The following is a 19,771-nucleotide window of genomic DNA, read 5'->3' as shown; positions in this document are numbered from 1 at the left end:
ATTCTGAAATTTAGTGATACCAGAGTTATGTTTACCAAACCTCAGTGCAACTTCACATCTGTAGTGGAAGTACAAGTTACACTTTAAACTCCTGTGGGCCATACCTGATCAGAGCTGTTCTCGCTCCGCACAGCTTCATAAGGAGGAGGTGGCTCCAGAGGACAGAACACTTCAATGCCCTTGATTCGTGCTCCATAAATATGGGGCAATGGAATCACATCAGAGCCAAGCATCCTGCAACAAACAACACCAAGCAACGCCTTCAGTATGGCCACAAAAAATTATCTGCTACCAAATTCCACTGGCTTTCCTGTGCCAGCTCATGTTTTGGGATTTTTCCAATGTTTTCACCAGAACTTCAAACATCTTTGGGCAGCACAGCGTCCAGGAAGCCATTTCAGTTTTACTTCCTAGAGATTCAGTTTTGTTTCAAGAGATTCAAATACAGGTGGTTACCTAAAATACAGCAACCTGCTCTAATTTTTGTGAGCTACCAAATTCTGAATTAAAACTGAAATTCAAGAGACTTCTAACCTCATGTTAAATGTTCAGATACAGCTGCATAGAATAAGGCAAACTCAAACTAAAGGCTATTTTTGTGATGATGCTCAGCTAAAGTTTGTATAAACTAAATGTACCTCATGGTTAACTTCACTTCTCAGTTTTCAAAGAGTTCTGTGAAACCTGTAATGCAGCAGAAATCTTGAAGACCTTTTGCTATATCATCTTGCTCTTAGGATGTAGCTCAGAGAAGGAAGAATTCAGAACAGCGCCTGGAGAAACTCTGGCAAATGCCATTTTTGATAACATAAGTTTACATTACACCGTTAACACTGGAACAAAGTGTGGTGGTTGACAGCAGAGTTACCAAGGGGACCTTCTCCATACATTCTTCAGAGAAGTCTGTGACCCAAAGCGTCTCAATTCTTCTCTGCTTTTTATTCCATTCTAAATTTCTGATTTGGTACTGAGAAGGAACCTCAAGCAACACAGAGAAGTCCACATTTTGCCCTCTGGACCTATGTCAGACTTGCAGCTATCTTTTGCAGCTAGTGAATGCAATCTCTCTGCAAAGAAATGTTACACAAGAGTGAGTCCTTCCTCCCGGAGTTTAGGGCTTCTCAGCACACTGATGGAAGGAAAAAAGATGACTACGAAAGTGAGTTTCTTACAAGGTGAAGGGAAAGGGCAAAGTGAATGGCTGCTTACAGAGAAAAAGAATAAAGCTTCCAAAAAACAAATGGGAGCACCTTTGTGAAAAGGTCCTGGCAAAATAATGGGGGGAATGTATAGAGAAATTTGAGGAAAAGAATATTTTCGTAACTAGTCATTAGGTTTTTCAATCTTAAAAATGGGGGAAATACAACATGCTACAATAGTTTTTAATCTCATTCTATTTCATCTGTTCCTTAAAGCTTCAGAATAATTTTGGAGTACGATGAACACTGATGTTCTGTTGGCACTACTTCTGCACATTTTTCTAGTACATTCATGCTGAGCTTACATTCTATGTAGGCCATAAAAATTATATACTTCTTAAACCTTAGTTTTGTTTTCAAACATGTCTAATCTGGCCTTCCCAGCTCAGTCACAACTTAAAAATTGATCTTGCATCCAAGAATTATATCATGTTGCAACTTATTATAGAACATGCAACTAGAAAAGCATTCCCTTAAGTCCCATAATATAAAAGTAATTTCCAGGATGTGCACATTTGTCAGTCTGTTCTTTACCTCTTCATTTCCATTCTCCCTTTTTATGTAAGAAAGTTGATTCTTGCATAAAGCCTGCAGCTATGTGAAGTGATGATACAGGAAGGTAGGGAAGAGTCTACAGTCCAGAGACCGGTCTATACCATGTGAAGGCTCTGTACCACTGCTAGTAAGCAGGACACTGAAGGGGGAAGGCACATCCTTAGTGACGTCTTGAGCACCTTCTGCGCTCATGCCTCAGCGGAACAGCAGTATCAGGGTTTTGTCCTCCCGAAAACTTTAGTGTTGCCATAGCAGGAATATGTTCAGTGGCTAAGAAACTGTCAGCAGAATATGGGTCCAATTTGAGACACGTACTGAATTTGGATAAAGAGATTTGCATTTTGGCAAATGCCTCTAGTCCCCAGATGGTACTTTACACTAGACAGGGGTAGATTTCTAGACTCCAGGTGACTGGTTTGCTCCCCAACATGGATTATCTCTTTCCTTAAACTCACATGCCCTATAACATTTTGTATTTTATTCTTCACATGGGAACTCAACTACAACTCCTAATGTTGTGCCAGTCCTGAAAAACAACTTTATTGCCACTTCCTTATTTATGAAATAATAAGATTAGAGGTAGAAGTTGACCAGACATTTGTAAAGCTGGTTTGTTTTGTCTACCACTAAATAAGACAAATACAGAAGTTTTCCCATGAACAAGCCAATTAACTGGCTTTGCAGCACCTCTGGCTCTGTGATTTAAAGGATGGAGAACAGCTACATGTTCCGGGTATGCTCTTGGCACATATTTTGATCACTGCAGTGTTCCCTTTCTCAAAGGGATGTATCTGGTTTAGAGTCACCTCAGGTGAAGACTGCAGATGGTGGTTCACTATCCTGGGTGCAGTTTCTTTCACTCTTCTTTCCCACAAATGCTTTGGACGTGGAGTCCATGGGACATCAGCATTGAAAGCCAGGTCACAAGTGCAGCACAGTGCTCAGGGTAGAGTCTGGGAGGGGAGGGAGAAGTGTGAGATGAGGTGGCTGACTGAGGGAAGGCCAGGTCCCATCCCATCCACTCTGTTGGATCCAGACTAGGGTGAGTCATATTTCCTCATCTGCCAAGAACGGAAATTGACTCTTGTCTGTTGCTTTCATTTCTGCGCTGCTGCGTAACTACCCTGAGCACCTTGAAACAAGTAGCCTGACTTCAGAAAGAAGTCACCATCACTTACATGTTATTATCAACAAGTTTTAGTTCAGTCATAAGCAAGGTAGCTATCCAGTATTAGACCACAGAAGCCTTAAATAACTGTTCAGCAACCCTTACTGTGCTGAAAATAGACAAAGAGAAATAGTGCTGCTGGGAAGGAAATAACCATCTAGAATGACATGCCAGATAAAGAATGACAGTCCCATTTTAAAGCAGGGAAACTGTGACAAACATATTTAAATAAAAACCTATCTTCAAAGGGATCAATTGTCATGGTTTAAGCCCAGCCAGTAACTCAGAACCACACAGCCGCTCACTTGCTCCCATCCCTTTCCTTCCCCACTCCTGGAGGGATGGAGAGGAGAATCGAAAGAATGTAACTCCCAGGGATTGAGATAAGAACAGTTTAGTAACTAAGGTATAACACAAATCACTGCTGCTGCCACCAATAATAATAGTGATAAGGGGAATAACAAGGGAAGAGAATACAGCCACTCACCACCCACTGACCAATACCCAGCCAGACCCGAGCAGCTATCTAGCCCTTCCGGGTAATTCCCCCCAGTTCATACACTGGACATGATGTGCTGTGGTACGGAGTACCTCTTTGGCTAGTTTGGATCAGGTATCCTGTCTCTGCTTCATCCCAGCTTCCCCTCCTCCCTGGCAGAGCATGAGGCTCAGAAAGTCCTTGGTCAGAGTAAACATTATCGAGCAACAGCTAAAAACATCGGTGTTTCCAGCGTTGTTCCCAGGCTGAAAATCAAAAACTGCACTGCACCAGCTACTAAGAAGGAGAAAAGTGACTGCTACTGCTGGACCCAGGATATCATTACACACAGACACACCATTCTGGTCAGAAAACTAGCTTCAACCAAGACTCACATTGGTGATTTTTAGTAATGTTTGGAAATCAACCCCAGTCTTTGGCGTTTTAGATGATTCAGAGGACTCCTGTGAAATGTGACTTTTTCTAGGTAATTCCAAGATCTGTAATTACCTCTACAAGGGCCACAGAGTCTTCAAAGTCATGCATGCCATTTCTGATGAAACTGAAATAAACAGTTTTGAATACTGCAAAAAGCAGGATTGTTAAAGAAGAGTAGAGCAGTACAGCCTGCTTCAGTATCATGATGTTCTATGTATAAACATTGTGTGCTCACAACAGAATAATGCATCTTCACTTTAGTCATAAGCTAATAAACAAAGCTAAACTGTTAAGTTACTGGAAAGAGTGTAAATCCACCTATAGAATGAACAATAACAAAACCCACAAGTCATCAGCAAACTGTAAGTAATACAGACACTAATAAGTCCCAGTACAGCAAAATAATGGAGTTGATGCCTAATGGACAAGCTACATGATTTTTAGCCCTATTGTTCTTCAAAACAAAACAAACAAACCCCCCACCAAATTTACATTTTGATTTTTTATCAGACTAGCTATACTGAAGAAGGCATCCTTCTGCAACATGAAGACTTTCTTACTCACAGGAGTATTCATACAGATATTATTTTAACCTCCTCCCAATACTTCTTGTCTTTGTAGTAATGAACTGGAAAAAAAAAAAAAAAAAAAAGGCAGGGGAGGGAGGTAGGGGACAAGTAGAGATTACCATGATTTGTGACTATTCTTTTCAATATGTGACGTCATCCCCCTTGTGCACTCTCACTCCTCCTCCATTCCACAGCTGCCACTGTGGAGGAGGCCTGCGGTAATACCAGGTACAAACCCTGCCTCACAGTTCAAAGCTGAGAACCAAGATAAGGATAGTGATTACCCATCCTGGCAGTACCATCAAAACACACCCTTCAATCAGCCTTAATTGCCAAAGAGTGAGAAGGAGAATCACTGTGGCAGAAAGGTCTGTGGGGGATCAGGCTTCCATTCAGAGGTGTCTCACATAAGCCTTGCCAAGAGTTTGCTCCTGGCTTTCTAGCACTGCATTGACAGCATCATAAAAGCTTTCAACCATGTCAGATCATGGTATTTCTCTTACCAAGAAATGGTTCCTACAGAATCTAAAGTGAAAACCACAAAATTCTGCCCTTCAACGATGCTGTATTTATACTGCTTCTCAAAAGGCTTTTCCTTCCCCCTGTCTAAAAGGTCACCAACCTTTTTCAGTAAATAACAGAGAAAATGGTCTTGAGAAAAATTAAAAAAAAAAAGAAAAAAGAAAATAAATCAGATTATGCAATATTCCCAAAGACACTAAAAGAAAGGAAGAGAGGCTTACCTGCAAGCCACTCTTGGAGTAAATGAATTAAAAGTTGAAAAATAGGAGGGAGGTGGCACAGGTGGGACAAAATCATCAAGATCCAAAGCGTGATCTTGGTCTTCAGCCTGAGATTCAGCCTAATCAAATGAAACTTCTGTTAAAAACCTTCTGAGACACAAAAACTTGCTGAACTGTGTAATTCAGTAATGCTGTTAGTACCGCTGTTCATAGCAGACAACACCTTGTCTGTACTTACTCTGCAGGATCTTGTTGCAAAATTCTGCAAGTAATGAAGGGCAGTCACTACCAAGCAAACTGTGACGGTGAAAGCATCCAGGGCACAAAGAGCAGAGAGAACTTTCTGAAGAACATGAAGATTATGGATATTAAAAGATCAAATCAAGATATTCGTAAAAGTACTAATTATAATAAGCCAAGACAAAAACACACAGAGAAAACACAAAGGTAATCATGACAATTACTTCTTAGGAACATATGTGACAAAGTCTTCAGGACAGGTAGTTTCCAAGGTGTGAGAAAATTGCAAAAGCTTGTTTTGTCCTATTGGGTATCCCAACGGAGAGACCAGAAGTGTTTACCGCTCAGATGCAATTTATTATCTTGATTTATTGATCAAGAATTACAACTTTCTTCTTAACCTTTCTGTGGGAAATCCAGTGGTGAGTTAATTGCCATTAAAGAACCATCAAACCACTTTTACTTTTAAGAGGATGCTGTTTTGAAGTTGTATTTTAACTGTGTGTAAGCCAAGAAAAGCTGAGACTATCAAAAGACCAGTGAAGGCATCAAATTCACACCATAATTACTCATGCAATCTTGTCTGAATTCCACTGTAGTTTCAGTTCCATAAAACACAGAAAGGACAAGAATTGTACATCGTATTAGCAATGCCCTGGTCAAAACACAGAGATGAGGAAAAAACCTGTTGCAGGTTAAAGAGATTCTGACTGGTGCGGAAGACCAGAAAAATAACAGAATTTCTCTTAGTAAACACTGCAGTAAGCTCAGCAAAGCACAGTTGTGAATGTGGGGATATTATCAAAGCAGTCATGTTAGGGTGTGTTGGGTACCTTGAGAAGAAGGTGAGAAGCACTGCATGACTTCAGGTGGTATAGCATCAGCACAGCCTCTTCTGTGCATTTAGTGAGATGAAATTCTTCACAGCAAAAGCAAATCTTTTTTTCACCCATATCCACCTTTGAAAACACGAAACTCTGTTTTTTAATTTGTAATATTTTATGCAACATTTTTACCTGTATGGTATAGAGCCCATGTGTTAAACTATATCTCTGACTGCAAAGCAGACTGGTAACACAAGCTTGTAGAACTTCCATATGCTGAGAATTTACACATAATAAAGCTATATTATGCAGACTTATTATTTGAATAGAAGCATTACTGATAAGCTCAAGATATTTAACTACAACTCAATCAAAGCTGCACTGCTTACTAAGCAATTTTAATATCCATGCTCCTTCAAACACACAGCAATTTGGAAATTATTTCTTTGACTGATGTCTAAGCCACTGTATAGGGAGTGATTCATGAGTATATTTTGCATCTCTGCAGATATAATGAAACCTACAACTATAATTTCAACCCAGGCAAATCATTAATAGTTTTATCTGTACACCACTATTATTTGTAACGTCCAAACGAATGTTGTCATCTTAGTTTTCAATCAGAAATTCAGTGTTTCTGTATCTAGGTATAATTGACTCAAACTGTCAAAACTGTCAAACTCGGGAGAGTCATAGTGTTAGAGATCTTCCACCTGCATAAACCACTGTACAGAATAGTATATGATTTCAGGAATGCCTTTCAGCTGTACCCTATACTTCCAGCATCAGAGGGCTCCAAAATTCCTGAAACATTTTAATCATCTTTTCTGGAGTAACAGTAACAGTTCTCAACTCTGCTTTCTTACAATGATACTGAGCAAATCAAGCTCTTGCAATCTTGGACCCTCACTGCAATACACCTACTGGCATGGTAAGGAATCAACAATAGCTTTCCTGAAGTAAAAAGTGAATGAAAACTAATATTCAAAAATCTTTCCATTAACCTTATAGTCCTTCAAGCCTTTACACACAATCATCTTTATCACCAATTAACCCTGTATCTTTCAATTTTAATTATTTCACAAATTCTGGTTCCTAGACATTCTTCTACTTCTTATGACACTCATACAAGGAAAACCTTTTGCATTCTGTCCTTTCTTTTGCAGATTGCTTCTTCTTCAAGTAGAAGTGTTATGAAAAGCTAGTGTGATTTGATCTACTTATTTTTTTCTTCACAGTTCTTGCTGTAAGGTATTAACACTAATTGACCTCACCAGATGAGGCAAACCAGGAAAAAAATATGTGCACAGAGATTATATTGACTGAGCTATTTGTAGGTAGCTCATCAGTACCCATTCATGGTTTTTTCAACAGTTTATCTTTTTTATGTTACAATAAAAATCCTTTATGCTTGTCTTAAATGACTATGATACTGAAGAAATAAATGTAAATCAGTATGGCTGCTCACCAAATCGCATCTGGGTACACTGGACACAAACCGAATGCCTTGATATCCTAAGATAAATCCAGACAGGCTCAGCAGAACACAAGCAAAAGACAGCGCAACAAATAGGTTATCCTGTAACAGCAAAACATAGTTAACAGCAGCGGAACAGGATCACAAACCCAGCTCAAGGAACCTCTGGCAGTGCAAATTCCACTCCCAAACTGAAGCTGGAAGCAACACTACTTTTCAAAACTGTGTGACTTCAGGGCCCCAGGGTGTCTCATCTTAACCCAGCAGATGATTACTGCAAACACCTTTGTCTTCTCTCTCTCCTTATTCTGCACTAATAAAAACAGTAAGTGCAATAATAAAATACATAGAATTATAGAATCAACTAGATAGGAAAAGACCTTTAAGATCATCAAGCCCAGTCATCACACATGCAACTATTGAAAAGCACCTAGATGTTCTTCTGGAGTGCGAAGTATGACTTGGAAGCCATCCAGCTTCCACTATGTCATATCCTTCCGATGAGTTTACCTCTCAACACATTCAGATCAGTAAGAAACATCCTAAGAGGACATTCATTATGCATAAGATTTCCAAAACTATTTAGCAGCACATATAAATGAAAAATATTTGTCCCAGTACAGTGAGGACAGAGACACTTAAAAGACCTTGGTTATGTGATTTTATTTTCCCCTGGCTACTAAAACCAGAATGCCTCCATTCATAAATTGGACAATACTTTCAGTTGTATAAGCTATCTGAAAGACTAGTACTGGCAGGAGTAATAGAGTACTTGAAAAAGGACAAGCAGAAGCAGTAGACAAAATGAAGTCCTGCTTTCGCATATTGCCTACAATCTCCAATCTGTGCTTGCATGAGACTTGGGGTATGGATTTTAAGCATATGTAAAAACTTCTCCTGCCCCATGTCATACATGCAAAATTCTATACTTCAGGAGAGAGTACTGTAAGACTACTATTTTAGAGACAAATAAAAATAGCAAATTCCTCTGCTGACATGTTTAAATTTTAAGCACCCAGTACCACAAAACAACCATAAGGTTTTTAATATCAAAAAATCCTAGTTAATAACAGTCTGCTCACTTAGCTGACTTTTTGTCAAAATGGCCTAAATTTAAAATGCAGGAGGTGACAAAAATCTGAGAAAGAAAAGAAACTCATAAGGGACACCAGCTCAGCTCTGCTCCAACTAGCTTTAACAGTGGATCCAGCAACAAGAACTTCCTAAACACGCACAAAGCCAGCAATTGCTTTCCAAATTAGCTGACGTATCATGGTTAACTACCTAGGAAGCTGGACCAAAAATAAATCAGAGCTGTTGCATGAATTATGATCCTGTTTACTCAGGTTCAGGGAAAAATAATCACCCCTGAGTGGACAAGAGCCAATGAGCATTACTGGGCAAGCTCATTCCTTAAATTACAACAACTCATTACTAGCAGGCTTTACAGAAGTTTGACCATAACATTACCACATAAGGTGGGGATTAATCTCAAAAAAATCCCAATAATTAAAGCTGCTATTAGTACTGCTCTGAAGAGGATAGGGACTATTTTGAATTTGATATACTGAGAACAATCAATAACAAGAGGAACAGTATTTTCTCCTGGCTTTATAAATGTAAAATGACAGACAAGAGGATTTTAATATTAGTAAGCACTTTGAGTGCCATTTGTTTTTCTGTACACAGAATTTGATCTTTTTTTTTTTATATTAACTCCTTGCTCAGTACTCAGATGAATCTGAGTAAAAAGCACATTTGAAAAGCACATTTCTTGTGCTTTAATCTAAACTATCTCAGTTACACTTTTCATTAAAATTACGCTGAGAAAAATAAAATTGATAGACAAGGATCATACAAGGAAAGCTTTTTGCCTGTGTTCAACACAGGCACTGTCAACTGGAAATTAGCCAGGTTTACAAGTGAAATAGAAACTGTTCCAACATAAAACATCTTTATAGAACAAATCATAAGAAATGATATTAAGGAAAACAAAGTACATTTGTCCTTTTTCCACTGATGAAGAAATGAAGGTCCTGAGCAAAGAAGTTACTTGGCCAGTATAATAAGCCAAGAAAAACTTAAAAAAAAAAAAAAAAACAAAACAACAACAAATCTACATATAAGTTTCTCCTTTGATACAGAAGCTGCAACAGAAACAATCCAGTGTACAAGTACATAAAAGTTCTTATAAAATCTTGACTCCTTATGTAATGGTCTACAAAATCTTGAATAAAAATAACAGATTTTTCTAAATAAACATGTTAAAATTAAAGAAAATTGAAAAAAAAAATGATTATTTTAAATATGCAAAAGAAGGATTGTAATTTCTACATTTATGTTCTAATAAATTCTACCATTTTACCAAAAAAGTAATCTTAATTTGGTTTTTATTATATGTATAGTCTATTTTTCACTGCATAACCGACTACTCAGACAATCCCATTAAAAAGGCAAAGCTAAAAATAATTCTTCTACATACAATCTAAAACACTACCATGACCTGAACCATAAAATATACACTATATATCCAACATTGGACAAGAGAATATATTATATTTTAGTGCCAAGAAAAAAAAAATCTGCTTTCTTTCTGGTCCATCTGATCAGTATTTTCACAGAATCATTGACGTTGGAAGGGACCTCCTGAGACCATCTAGTCCAGCTCCCTACTGAAACAGGGTCGTTTACAGCAGGCTGCAGAAAACCATTTCCAGTTGGTTTTGAGTGTCTCTACAGATGGTACTCCACAAACTGTCTGGGTCACCTACCCCAGTTTTTGCCTGTCTTCATAATAAAAAAGTTAGGGTTTTGTGTTCACATGGAATTTCCTATTTTTTCAGTTGTTTTTGCAGCTTCTTATCCTGTCACTGGGCACTACTGGAAAAGATCTACTCTCTTTTTTTTTTATTTCTTCTCAACAGCTGTTTACAGAGATGGAGAAGATTCCCCCTAAGCCTTCTCTTCTCCAGGCTGAACATCTCCAGCTCCGTCAGCCTCTCCTCAGATGAGAGATTCTCCAGACCTTTCATTATCTTGTTGGCCCTTCACTCGACTTGTTCCAGTGCATCCATGTCTCTCTTGTAGTGAGGAGCCCAGAGCTGGACACAGCACTCCTGGTGTGGCCTCATGGGTGCAGCAAGCAGGAGAAGGATCACCGCCCTCAGCCTGCTGGCAAGTCTTCTACTAGTACCGCCAAGGACACCATTAGCTTTCCCTGCCAGAATAGCACTTTGATGTCTCACAGAATCATACAAGCATTTAGGTTTGAAAAGATCTTTAAGATCATCAAGTCCAATCAACAACCTAGCACTGTGAAGTCCACCACTAAACCATGGTCAGCTTGTTGTCCACCAAGATCCACGTGTTCTTTCCTGCAGAGCTGCCTTCCAGCAAGTTGTTCTCAAGTGTGTACTGGGGTAATTTCCCTGCACTGGCAGGACTTCACATTTCCCCTTGCCAAGCTTCATGAGATTTCTTTCAGACCATTTATCCAGCCTATCCAGATCCCTCTGAAAGGCAACATTTGGCTGAGTTTTGTATCACTGTGTATTTGCTGAATCTGTGAATTTGCACTCTGTCCCATTGTACAGACATTAAGATATTAAGACATTAAGATATTAAGCAGTATAGGTTCCATTATTCACCCCTAGGGTACAAAACCCTCTACTGACCTCTGGCTAGGCTTTCTGCCACTGAACAAAGCCTTCAGAGCCCAGTTCAGTCAGTTTTCAATCCACCTCAATGTGTACTCATCTAACATGTACCCTGTTAGCTTATTTTACAAGCTATATTGCCCTGCAGATGCAAATTACACATCTTCTCCATCAGTACTCACCTACAAGTAAAACCAGGTGTTGCACTTTATCTCAGTGAAAGAAGATCCCACTCACAGGTAAACTAGGAGAGAAGTACTTCCTCAACTTATAATAAACAGGCAAAGACAAACATGCTATTTTAAAAGCCAAACAGAGGTAACTAGTCTAACTGCAGTGACAAAAATGGGAATTATGGCTATAGTTTGACTCACAGCCCTCATCTTCTGAGCATTAGATGCACATGAACTGTGAAGAGCTGCAGAAAGTCTTGAGGAAAATTTATATGAAATAAACTATAGGAAAGCAAAGTGAATTCTAATGTTAGATACAGTATTTATGTCTTGCATGGATGATCTCCATCCATGGATGATCTCCATCATACACTTTGAGAACTCTGCAGCAGCATAAACTTGCATATTAGGGTTCTGACCCTGTCACAAACAGTTTACCCATTCATTCTGCATAGGAAGACTGCTTGTTGTCCTGCTGCTGCTGTTGAAGCTGATATCTAATGCCAGAGAGGAACTGCTTTCTCTTTAATATGCATAAACAGAGGAGTGATGCCCAAGCTGTCACTTAAACAAATGAAAGAAGAAATATTTGCTTCATAATTATCAACTCATATCTGTTTACATCCTATGTGTATACTTGCCTTCTAGGAAAAGGCAAGTCAATGCATCAATTTTCCATATATACAGCATCAAGCAATACTTCAGCATTAATTATGGCACCTGGAATAGGTTGCCCAGGGAGGTTGTGAATGCTCCATCCCTGGCAGTGTTCAAGGCCAGGTTGGACAAGGCCTTGGGAGATATGGTTTAGAGTGAGGTGTTCCTGCCCATGGCAGGGGGGTTGGAACTTGATGATCTTAAGGTCCTGTCCAACCCTAACTGTTCTATGATTCTATTATTCTATTACCTTACTGATATTCTATCAGTTGTGAGTGCTATTTATTGTACCATATGAATACTTGCACTACAACTGTCAACAACAAAAAACCCCCCACAAAACTAAAACATAAACTATTTCATTTAATTAAAAAGTCACATACTTTTAAAGACTGCATTAAAACACACCATATGAATGAGACAGAAGCTTTTTCAGCATAAAAATCAATGATTAAAAAATCAGATGAGAACTGACTTTGACATGATTATATAAGTTAAAAGCCTCTCTAAAGGCTTTTCACAGTCTCACTCTTAAAAGCACATTTCTTTTTATTTACTTAGACTGACTTTAAAACCTTTGCATGAGCACCATTTGTTGACTTAATAGTGAAGTCCTGCATGTGAGCCAAGATGCTAAGATTGAGATATTTTACTTCTAAAAATCCAGACAAACAGGTGCTGCTACAGTAATTCTCACCAAAGCCGCATGACTTTGCTTATTATGATGCACATGGATAGGGAGAAATTTAATTTTGGTGGGTTTTTTTGCAGGGTTAGGGTCATGGTATGCAGCTTTAGTTCACAGTGCTTTATATTGCTACTATCAGGGTTAAGATTTAAGAATGTCACTTCACTAGCACCAGTATTTTGGCCTAAACATTAAATTTTAGTTAAATCAATGCAAATTATTCCCATATGAAGATAGGCTGAGAAAGTTGGGGCTGTTCAGCCTGGAGAAGAGAAGGCTGCGTGGAGACTTCATAGCAGCCTTCCAGTATCTGAAGGGGGCCTATAGGGATGCTGGGGAGGGACTGTTCATTAGGGACTGTAGTGATAGGACAAGGTTAAGGGGTTAAAACTTAAACACGGGAAATTTAGATTGGATATAAGGAGGAAATTCTTTTCTGTTAGGGTGGTGAGGCACTGGAATAGGTTGCCCAAGGAGGTTGTGAATGCTCCGTCCCTGGCAGTGTTCAAGGCCAGGTTGGACGAGGCCTTGGGTGATATGGTTTAGTGCGAGGTGTCCCTGCCCATGGCAGGGGGGTTGGAACTTGATGATCTTAAGGTCCTTTCCAACCCTAACTATTCTATGATTCTATGAAATTAGTTGAGGTGCAGATACCAAGAAGGCCATAGCTAGCCCTGAAAATCCTTATTTTTAAGCTGCTGGAACATATTTCTCTTCTGATGAAATTCTCCAATTAAATGAAAGGTATACTATAAATTTATTCTTCAAAAGTTTCCAAGGTTTTACATAAATACTGGAATTCCATAAACTTTTCTGCTTTCCAAAGAAGAGTTGTATTTTTTTGTCATAAGAGCTAAAATACTAACACTTTTTGAATTTTGCAGTTTTAGTTTTAGTTATGAATGTCATAGCTATAAGCCACAGCTGTATGAGTCTTACTGCTTGTGTATTTAGGAAACTTGCTTTTACAACTCATACAACTCCTTATAATTCCCAAGAGAAAATGTCCAAGTTACTAAAGGGCAGTTATATTAGAAATTTAGGCCAAAATGAACACACTTCAGAAGCTAACAACCTGTCCTTGATACACTGTAGCTAGTTTAATGCATGATTTATTTCATCTCATGAAATGCTTAATGCTAATTTCCTTTTTTGCACATATAATAGAGTATTTCAGTTGCAAGGGGCCTATAACAATTAGCTATTGGACAACTAGTCCAACTACCTGACCAATTCAGGGCTGACCAGAAGTTAAAGCATGTTGTTAAGGGCATTGTCCAAATGCCTCTTAAACACTGACAGAGTTGGGGCATCAACTGCCTCTCTAGGAAACCTGTTCCAGGGTTTGACCACACTCTTGGTAAATAAATATTTTACAGTGTCAAGTGCGATCTAATCTGGCTTCCAAAAAACCTAAAACACACATACAAACAAACAAACCAACAAACATATAAATAAATACAGCTTCATAGACTCATATAACCACAGAATAACTGTGGCTGCAAGAAAGCTCAGGAGGAAAACTCCAGAGTATCCTTCTGTTCAAAGCAAGGTCAGCTATGAGATCAAAGCAGAGCTGCTCAGGGCTTTAATCAATCTCATCTCAAGCTTGCCCATCTGCTGCAGGACATCACAAGGCAATTTGCTCCAGCACTCGAATGTCTTAAAGATCATTTGATATAAACGAAAGGATCAGGAAGAGTTTGGTGCTTTCATATTTAAGTAAAAGTAGGAAGGGCCCATAAATTTCGTACAAAGGAGAATGTGAAAATTTGAAAGAGCAACAACAGGCAAAAGGGAACTACATCAACAATATGCTGTAGAAACAGCACAGAACACAGGCAATATAGAAACAAGAAGCAGTGTGCAAGCCTCAGGCATTTTGAGACAGATGGCATTTACATTTATTTTCATGAAAATATGGTCCTTCCAGATTGGGAGCCACAGACACCAAGCTCTTCTTTCTATCCAAAGAATCAGTAAAAAAATTGCTTTGCTCTCCCTGGGCTAACTAATGCACCACTGAGAAACAGCAATTCATCCACAGCTCACACATCCGATCATTGGTACTCCTCACTGTTGACCATGTGGATCCTGAGGAAGTACTGCATAAAAATAAAACAACTGATTTGGGCTGATAAACATCTTCAGAAGTGACGGTATAGGGGAAAAAAATAAATCTGCTTCAAAACATTTTATTTTTCATCCCAACTCTGAGATACTGAGAGCCATGCAGCTTCTGATTTCACTTACAAGTGGGAACAGATTGCATCCTCCACACATCAGTTTACTTTTTTCAGAGTGAAGTAACATTAACTGTATTTGAAACAGTAACAAAACCAAAACCTGAATACTTCCTGTAAGATGGCAATGCTTAGGTTAGCTCTCAAACCTGGTGTGCGGCACTAATCCAATACAACTAAGCTAAGTTTTAAAACCAATTCCCCTCTTTAAGCTTAAGCAGCACTGCCTTAGAGAGCTACTTTATGCTAAACTAGTATTTTCTAATACCTACACAAGCACAAAAAAATGCTCTGTAAAGAGCATTAACACTTCTTCCAGATGTGATCCACTCTTGCCCTTAATGGGGACTCCATGATTGCAGGAAATAATATGGCCTTTCAGGGTTTTGACTCCTCTTTCAATAATTATGATTCAACATTTAAAAAAAAAAAAGACACAGCAGTATAGCCTGTCTTTTCAAGGAGAAACAAATGATTATTTTTATAATAATCTTGTCATGGTTTCCTTAAAACAAGTTCTAATCCATACTTACCAAATGCACCATCGGCCTCTTCCATGCTGTTAGGCCTAAGATCCCAGATAAGATTACCTACAAAATAAAAAAAAAAAAAAAAGTAGCATCATAAAGAAGTGAAAAACTGTTCACAAAATGCTGTTTACGTGGTATTTATCGCTGCTCTGGTGAGGTGTACTTTGGAACACTGCAACACTGGGAAGATGTGAAGATGTACTTGAAAGCAGAGAGAGCCTGTGCTGATGAGGTTCTTCATTCCTAAGAGCATCCTGTGAAATAACACAAATCTTATTTTTTTGTTTTCTTTCTGCTTTGTTGTTGTTCTTGTTTTTTGTTTTGTTTTGTTTTTTCCACTCCCAGAAAATGTCCATGGGGACAAGAAGGTATGCTGGCAACAGTGACCTCAACAATTGCCTAAAAAATTACTTTCAGCCAACTGAGTACTTATTTTCTGCAACCTGGCTAAGCAAATCTAAAAACTGGCTATTTCTTCTCCCTTGGTCACCACGAGGTGACTTCAGAGGCTGTTCCTGTCTCTTTGTGCTGACTCTGGCCCCCTCCTTACCATTTTGGTGAACTAACTTCCAGAGCAGGAACCCTACCAAAATTGACAGACAAGCACCAAAACCATCTCCCTGAACTAACTTGCTATTTAGTTAGATGAATGCCAGTATTAGCACAAGGAAGGAGAAGTAAAAGCACCCCCTTCTGCAGTAGTTGTTAGATCAAACCTGTCGAATCACAGAACAGTATCCTGGGCTGCATCAAAAGCAGCGTGACCAGCAGGTCAAAGGAGGTGATCCTGCCCCTCTACTCTGTTCTTGTGAGACCTCACCTGGAGTATTGTGTGCAGTTCTGGTGTCCTCAACATAAAAAGGACATGGAACTGTTGGAACAAGTCCAGAGGAGGGCCATGAGGATGATTAGTGGACTGGAGCACCTCCCGTATGAAGACAGGCTGAGAAAGTTGGGGCTGTTCAGCCTGGAGAAGAGAAGGCTGCATGGAGACCTCATAGCAGCCTTCCAGTATCTGAAGGGGGCCTATAGGGATGCTGGGGAGGGACTCTTCATTAAGGACTGTAGTGATAGGACAAGGGTAAGGGGTTAAAACTTAAACAGGGCAAGTTTAGATTGGATATAAGGAGGAAATTCTTTCCTGTTACGGTGCTGAGGCACTGGAATAGGTTGCCCAAGGAGGTTGTGAATGTTCCATCCCTGGCAGTGTTCAAGGCCAGGTTGGACGAGGCCTTGGGAGATACGGTTTAGTGTGAGGTGTCCTTGCCCATGGCAGGGGAGTTGGAACCTGATGATCCTTTCCAACCCTAACTATTCTATGATTCTATGACTCTCTTAGAGGGCAAAACAATTATGGAAGGACAAATAATTGGTGTAGAATTGAAGCAAACAGTGTACTGAAACACTCTCTCACAGTAAGGATGGTAACCCTTATAAAGAAAGGCAAATTAGTTTTTCAGCAGGTCCCACAAATAAGCAGGTACACTTTAAATCTGCTGGGCTTTGTGACTAGGGCAATCCATGCTAAATTCCCACCTAAAAAGAAATAAGAAGACTAGATAAAACAGTTAATTACCCATTAGAATTTTTGATAAGTTCCTTCTGTAACTTTGCTCACTTGCCATGATCAAACTAAGCTAGTGTAATGTGCATATATGACCTGGCCTAAACACCTACTGATATCATCAGTAGTGTTGCAAAACCACATACATAATTCTACAGTTTCATTACAAATTAATTTTGAATTTTTTGAGTGCAAAATAGTCGCATGCTTTTATAATAAAGCACATCAATACTGACGTGAATTGCTGTTTTGTCTCAAGGACAACACGACTTATTTCATTATATTTGTTAAAGCTTTAAGGTGTGAAAAGAAAGTATTTTCTGAGGTTAAAGTTTTCCTGTTCTGCACTTAACCAGCGCATCATAATCACCACGTTGCATCTGAGAAAAAAAAATATCCAAAACAAACAAAACCAGCACATCCTCAATTCCAGCTTGTAACTGCCTCTGTCTTTCCAGGCTGCTTCTGCACTAAAAGTTTCACTCACACGGTTACATCCAAAAGGCATTTTTGGTAACTTTTCCAAATGAGCATACTATTGTGTCAGAGCTAGCATTAAAAATGTAAACACCTCCTTCGTTATTAATGAAACCAGATACTTCTATTTTACACATGACATTTTAAAACATTTCAAAAGCACAAGCATGGTTCTTTGTGAAGGGTTCAAAGAAAATCCATACCTTACACACATTTGAACTTGTTTTAATCTAAGGTAAGAAGAAGAAGATGAAAAACCGTAGGAGACACACAAACACACACATTTGGACTATCTGCGTTCACCTCTCCTTCCCGGTCCCTGTCCCCTCTCCTCCTGCTGTGCAGGCTGTCTGTACTTTCAGGTATGAGAATCACATTATACACATGAATAGCAGATACCTGACCACTAATCACAGATCACTGAGCACTTTTGCACTGGTTGTGAACAAAACTAGAAACACAATTTAAAAATTCAAACTGAGGGACAGGCTGATGCTGCCCACACAAGCAGCAGGAGAGCATGTGAACCACAGAACGATTTGCTCATTGCTCAAGGGCCCTCAAACTGAGAACAAGCTATCCAATTATCTCTTACTCCTATTAACTTCTGCTTACTCCTGCTGGCTTTTGCAATTCAAACGACTATATATTCTGTTTTTACAAATGTGTGGTTTAAAGCTTGGCCCAACAGGAGATGGAATAACTTTTCTCACATCTCTTTACAAAACTGTTATAAGCCCACCCCTGCTGGTGGGTTTGGTTTTTTGGGGGTTTGGTTTTGTTTGGGTTTCGGGGTTGTTTTTTTTTTTGTTGGTTTTTTTTGTTTGTTTGTTTGTCTGTTTTCTTTTTCCAGGAACACCGCTATTTTAGCTCTCTTTCACTGGAGTAAGGGCATACAACGCACAAAAGCGATATGCAACCTCTACATACACCACAACTTTAGAAAACCCTGTTTCTGATTGCGTGTAATAATTGAGCTGTCTCTAGTTGTCCTGTTGGGATCATGCTCTCACGCGGGTAAAACTGTTAGCACAAGCGTAACTGCTCGTGATTTGCAAGTGGGTGAAAGCCTCGGAGGTCCCGCGCACTCCGAGCCCAACGCCGGCACGGCCCGCGCGGGTGTCCCAGCGCCGGGCGGCCGCCGGCATCGACTCGGACTCCGCGACGGCGACTTACCGAAGATCCAACCCAGAAGGGACAGGCATTCTTCACCTGCTGGGCGCTGCTCAGCGACTGGGCTACGAAGTTCAGCGCCACCACAGTGCAGCCCAGGACGACTTGCAGCAGCCCCAGCCATAGCAGCGGCCGCTGCTGCGGCAAGTTGACTCCCCCGGCCGAAGCGACGGAGCGGGCGGCCGGGCGCTGGCTGCGGTGTGGCGACAGGTTGGGGCGGCAGCCGCGGGAGCGGGAAGGCGGCACGGACAGGTCGGCCGCCGTGGCGGACAGCGAGGCCGTTGCCCTGCCGGTAGTGCCGGCTGCGGCCGTCTGGGGTAGCGGAGCGAGCCCCGGGACGGGGCAGCAGGAGCCCGGCACCACCACCGGCAGCGACATGGGGGTGGAGGCGGCTCCCTGCGGGCAGCCCCTACGGACGCTGGGCCAGGTCATGCTGGGCCGGGTCGTTCCGGACCGGGCGGGGCCCCGCCGCTGCCGCTCCTGTGGCAGCGCACCCGGGCGCAGGCTTCCTGTGGCGCTGCTCTCCCCTTGCCTGCCCACTCCAACAGTGGACGACGCCGCGCCTGCCCCGGCCTTAGCCTTCCCACCCCCCACCCCCCATCCCCGGCCGACGAAGCATCAAGCACCCTGCAGAGTGCCTCGCCTGACTGCCGACCCGACCTCCGCTGGCTGGCTGCCCGCCGCCGTACCCCAAACTCTGCCGGACGCAGACCCATCCCGCCAAGTCCCGGGTGTCGCTGCTGGTGCTACTGTATGGGCCCTTTTGCGCTTGTCTTGGAGGGCTTTCCCCTTCCCCTTGTTAACATGCTGCCTCCCACCCTCCTGCCTTGCCCTTTATTCCTTTGGTCACTGTTGTTACCGAGCAGTAAGCCTAATGTTTTAAAATAACTCTTCCTGGGAGGAGGGTGGTGGAAGCCGC

General features: G+C 40.7%; 1 protein-coding gene across 1 annotated transcript in view; it reads right to left on the bottom strand.

Moving 5' to 3' along the window:
- Window positions 1-19,230, bottom strand: part of ENTREP1 (endosomal transmembrane epsin interactor 1) — a 28,258-nt gene extending 9,028 nt beyond the window's left edge. The window contains 7 exon segments of the mRNA XM_061364284.1: window positions 105-234; window positions 5,151-5,269; window positions 5,389-5,493; window positions 6,224-6,349; window positions 7,683-7,793; window positions 15,642-15,698; window positions 18,856-19,230. Coding sequence (XP_061220268.1) covers window positions 105-234; window positions 5,151-5,269; window positions 5,389-5,493; window positions 6,224-6,349; window positions 7,683-7,793; window positions 15,642-15,698; window positions 18,856-19,230 — 1,023 coding nt within the window.
- Between the last annotated feature and the right edge of the window lie 541 nt (window positions 19,231-19,771).

This window comes from Neopsephotus bourkii, unplaced genomic scaffold (genome assembly GCF_033783945.1).
Source record: "Neopsephotus bourkii isolate Nb327-2 ecotype Australia unplaced genomic scaffold, CSIRO-AGI_Nbou_v1 NB_1197, whole genome shotgun sequence".
Taxonomy (NCBI): domain Eukaryota; kingdom Metazoa; phylum Chordata; class Aves; order Psittaciformes; family Psittacidae; genus Neopsephotus; species Neopsephotus bourkii.
This window is presented reverse-complemented; position numbering and strand designations above follow the sequence as displayed.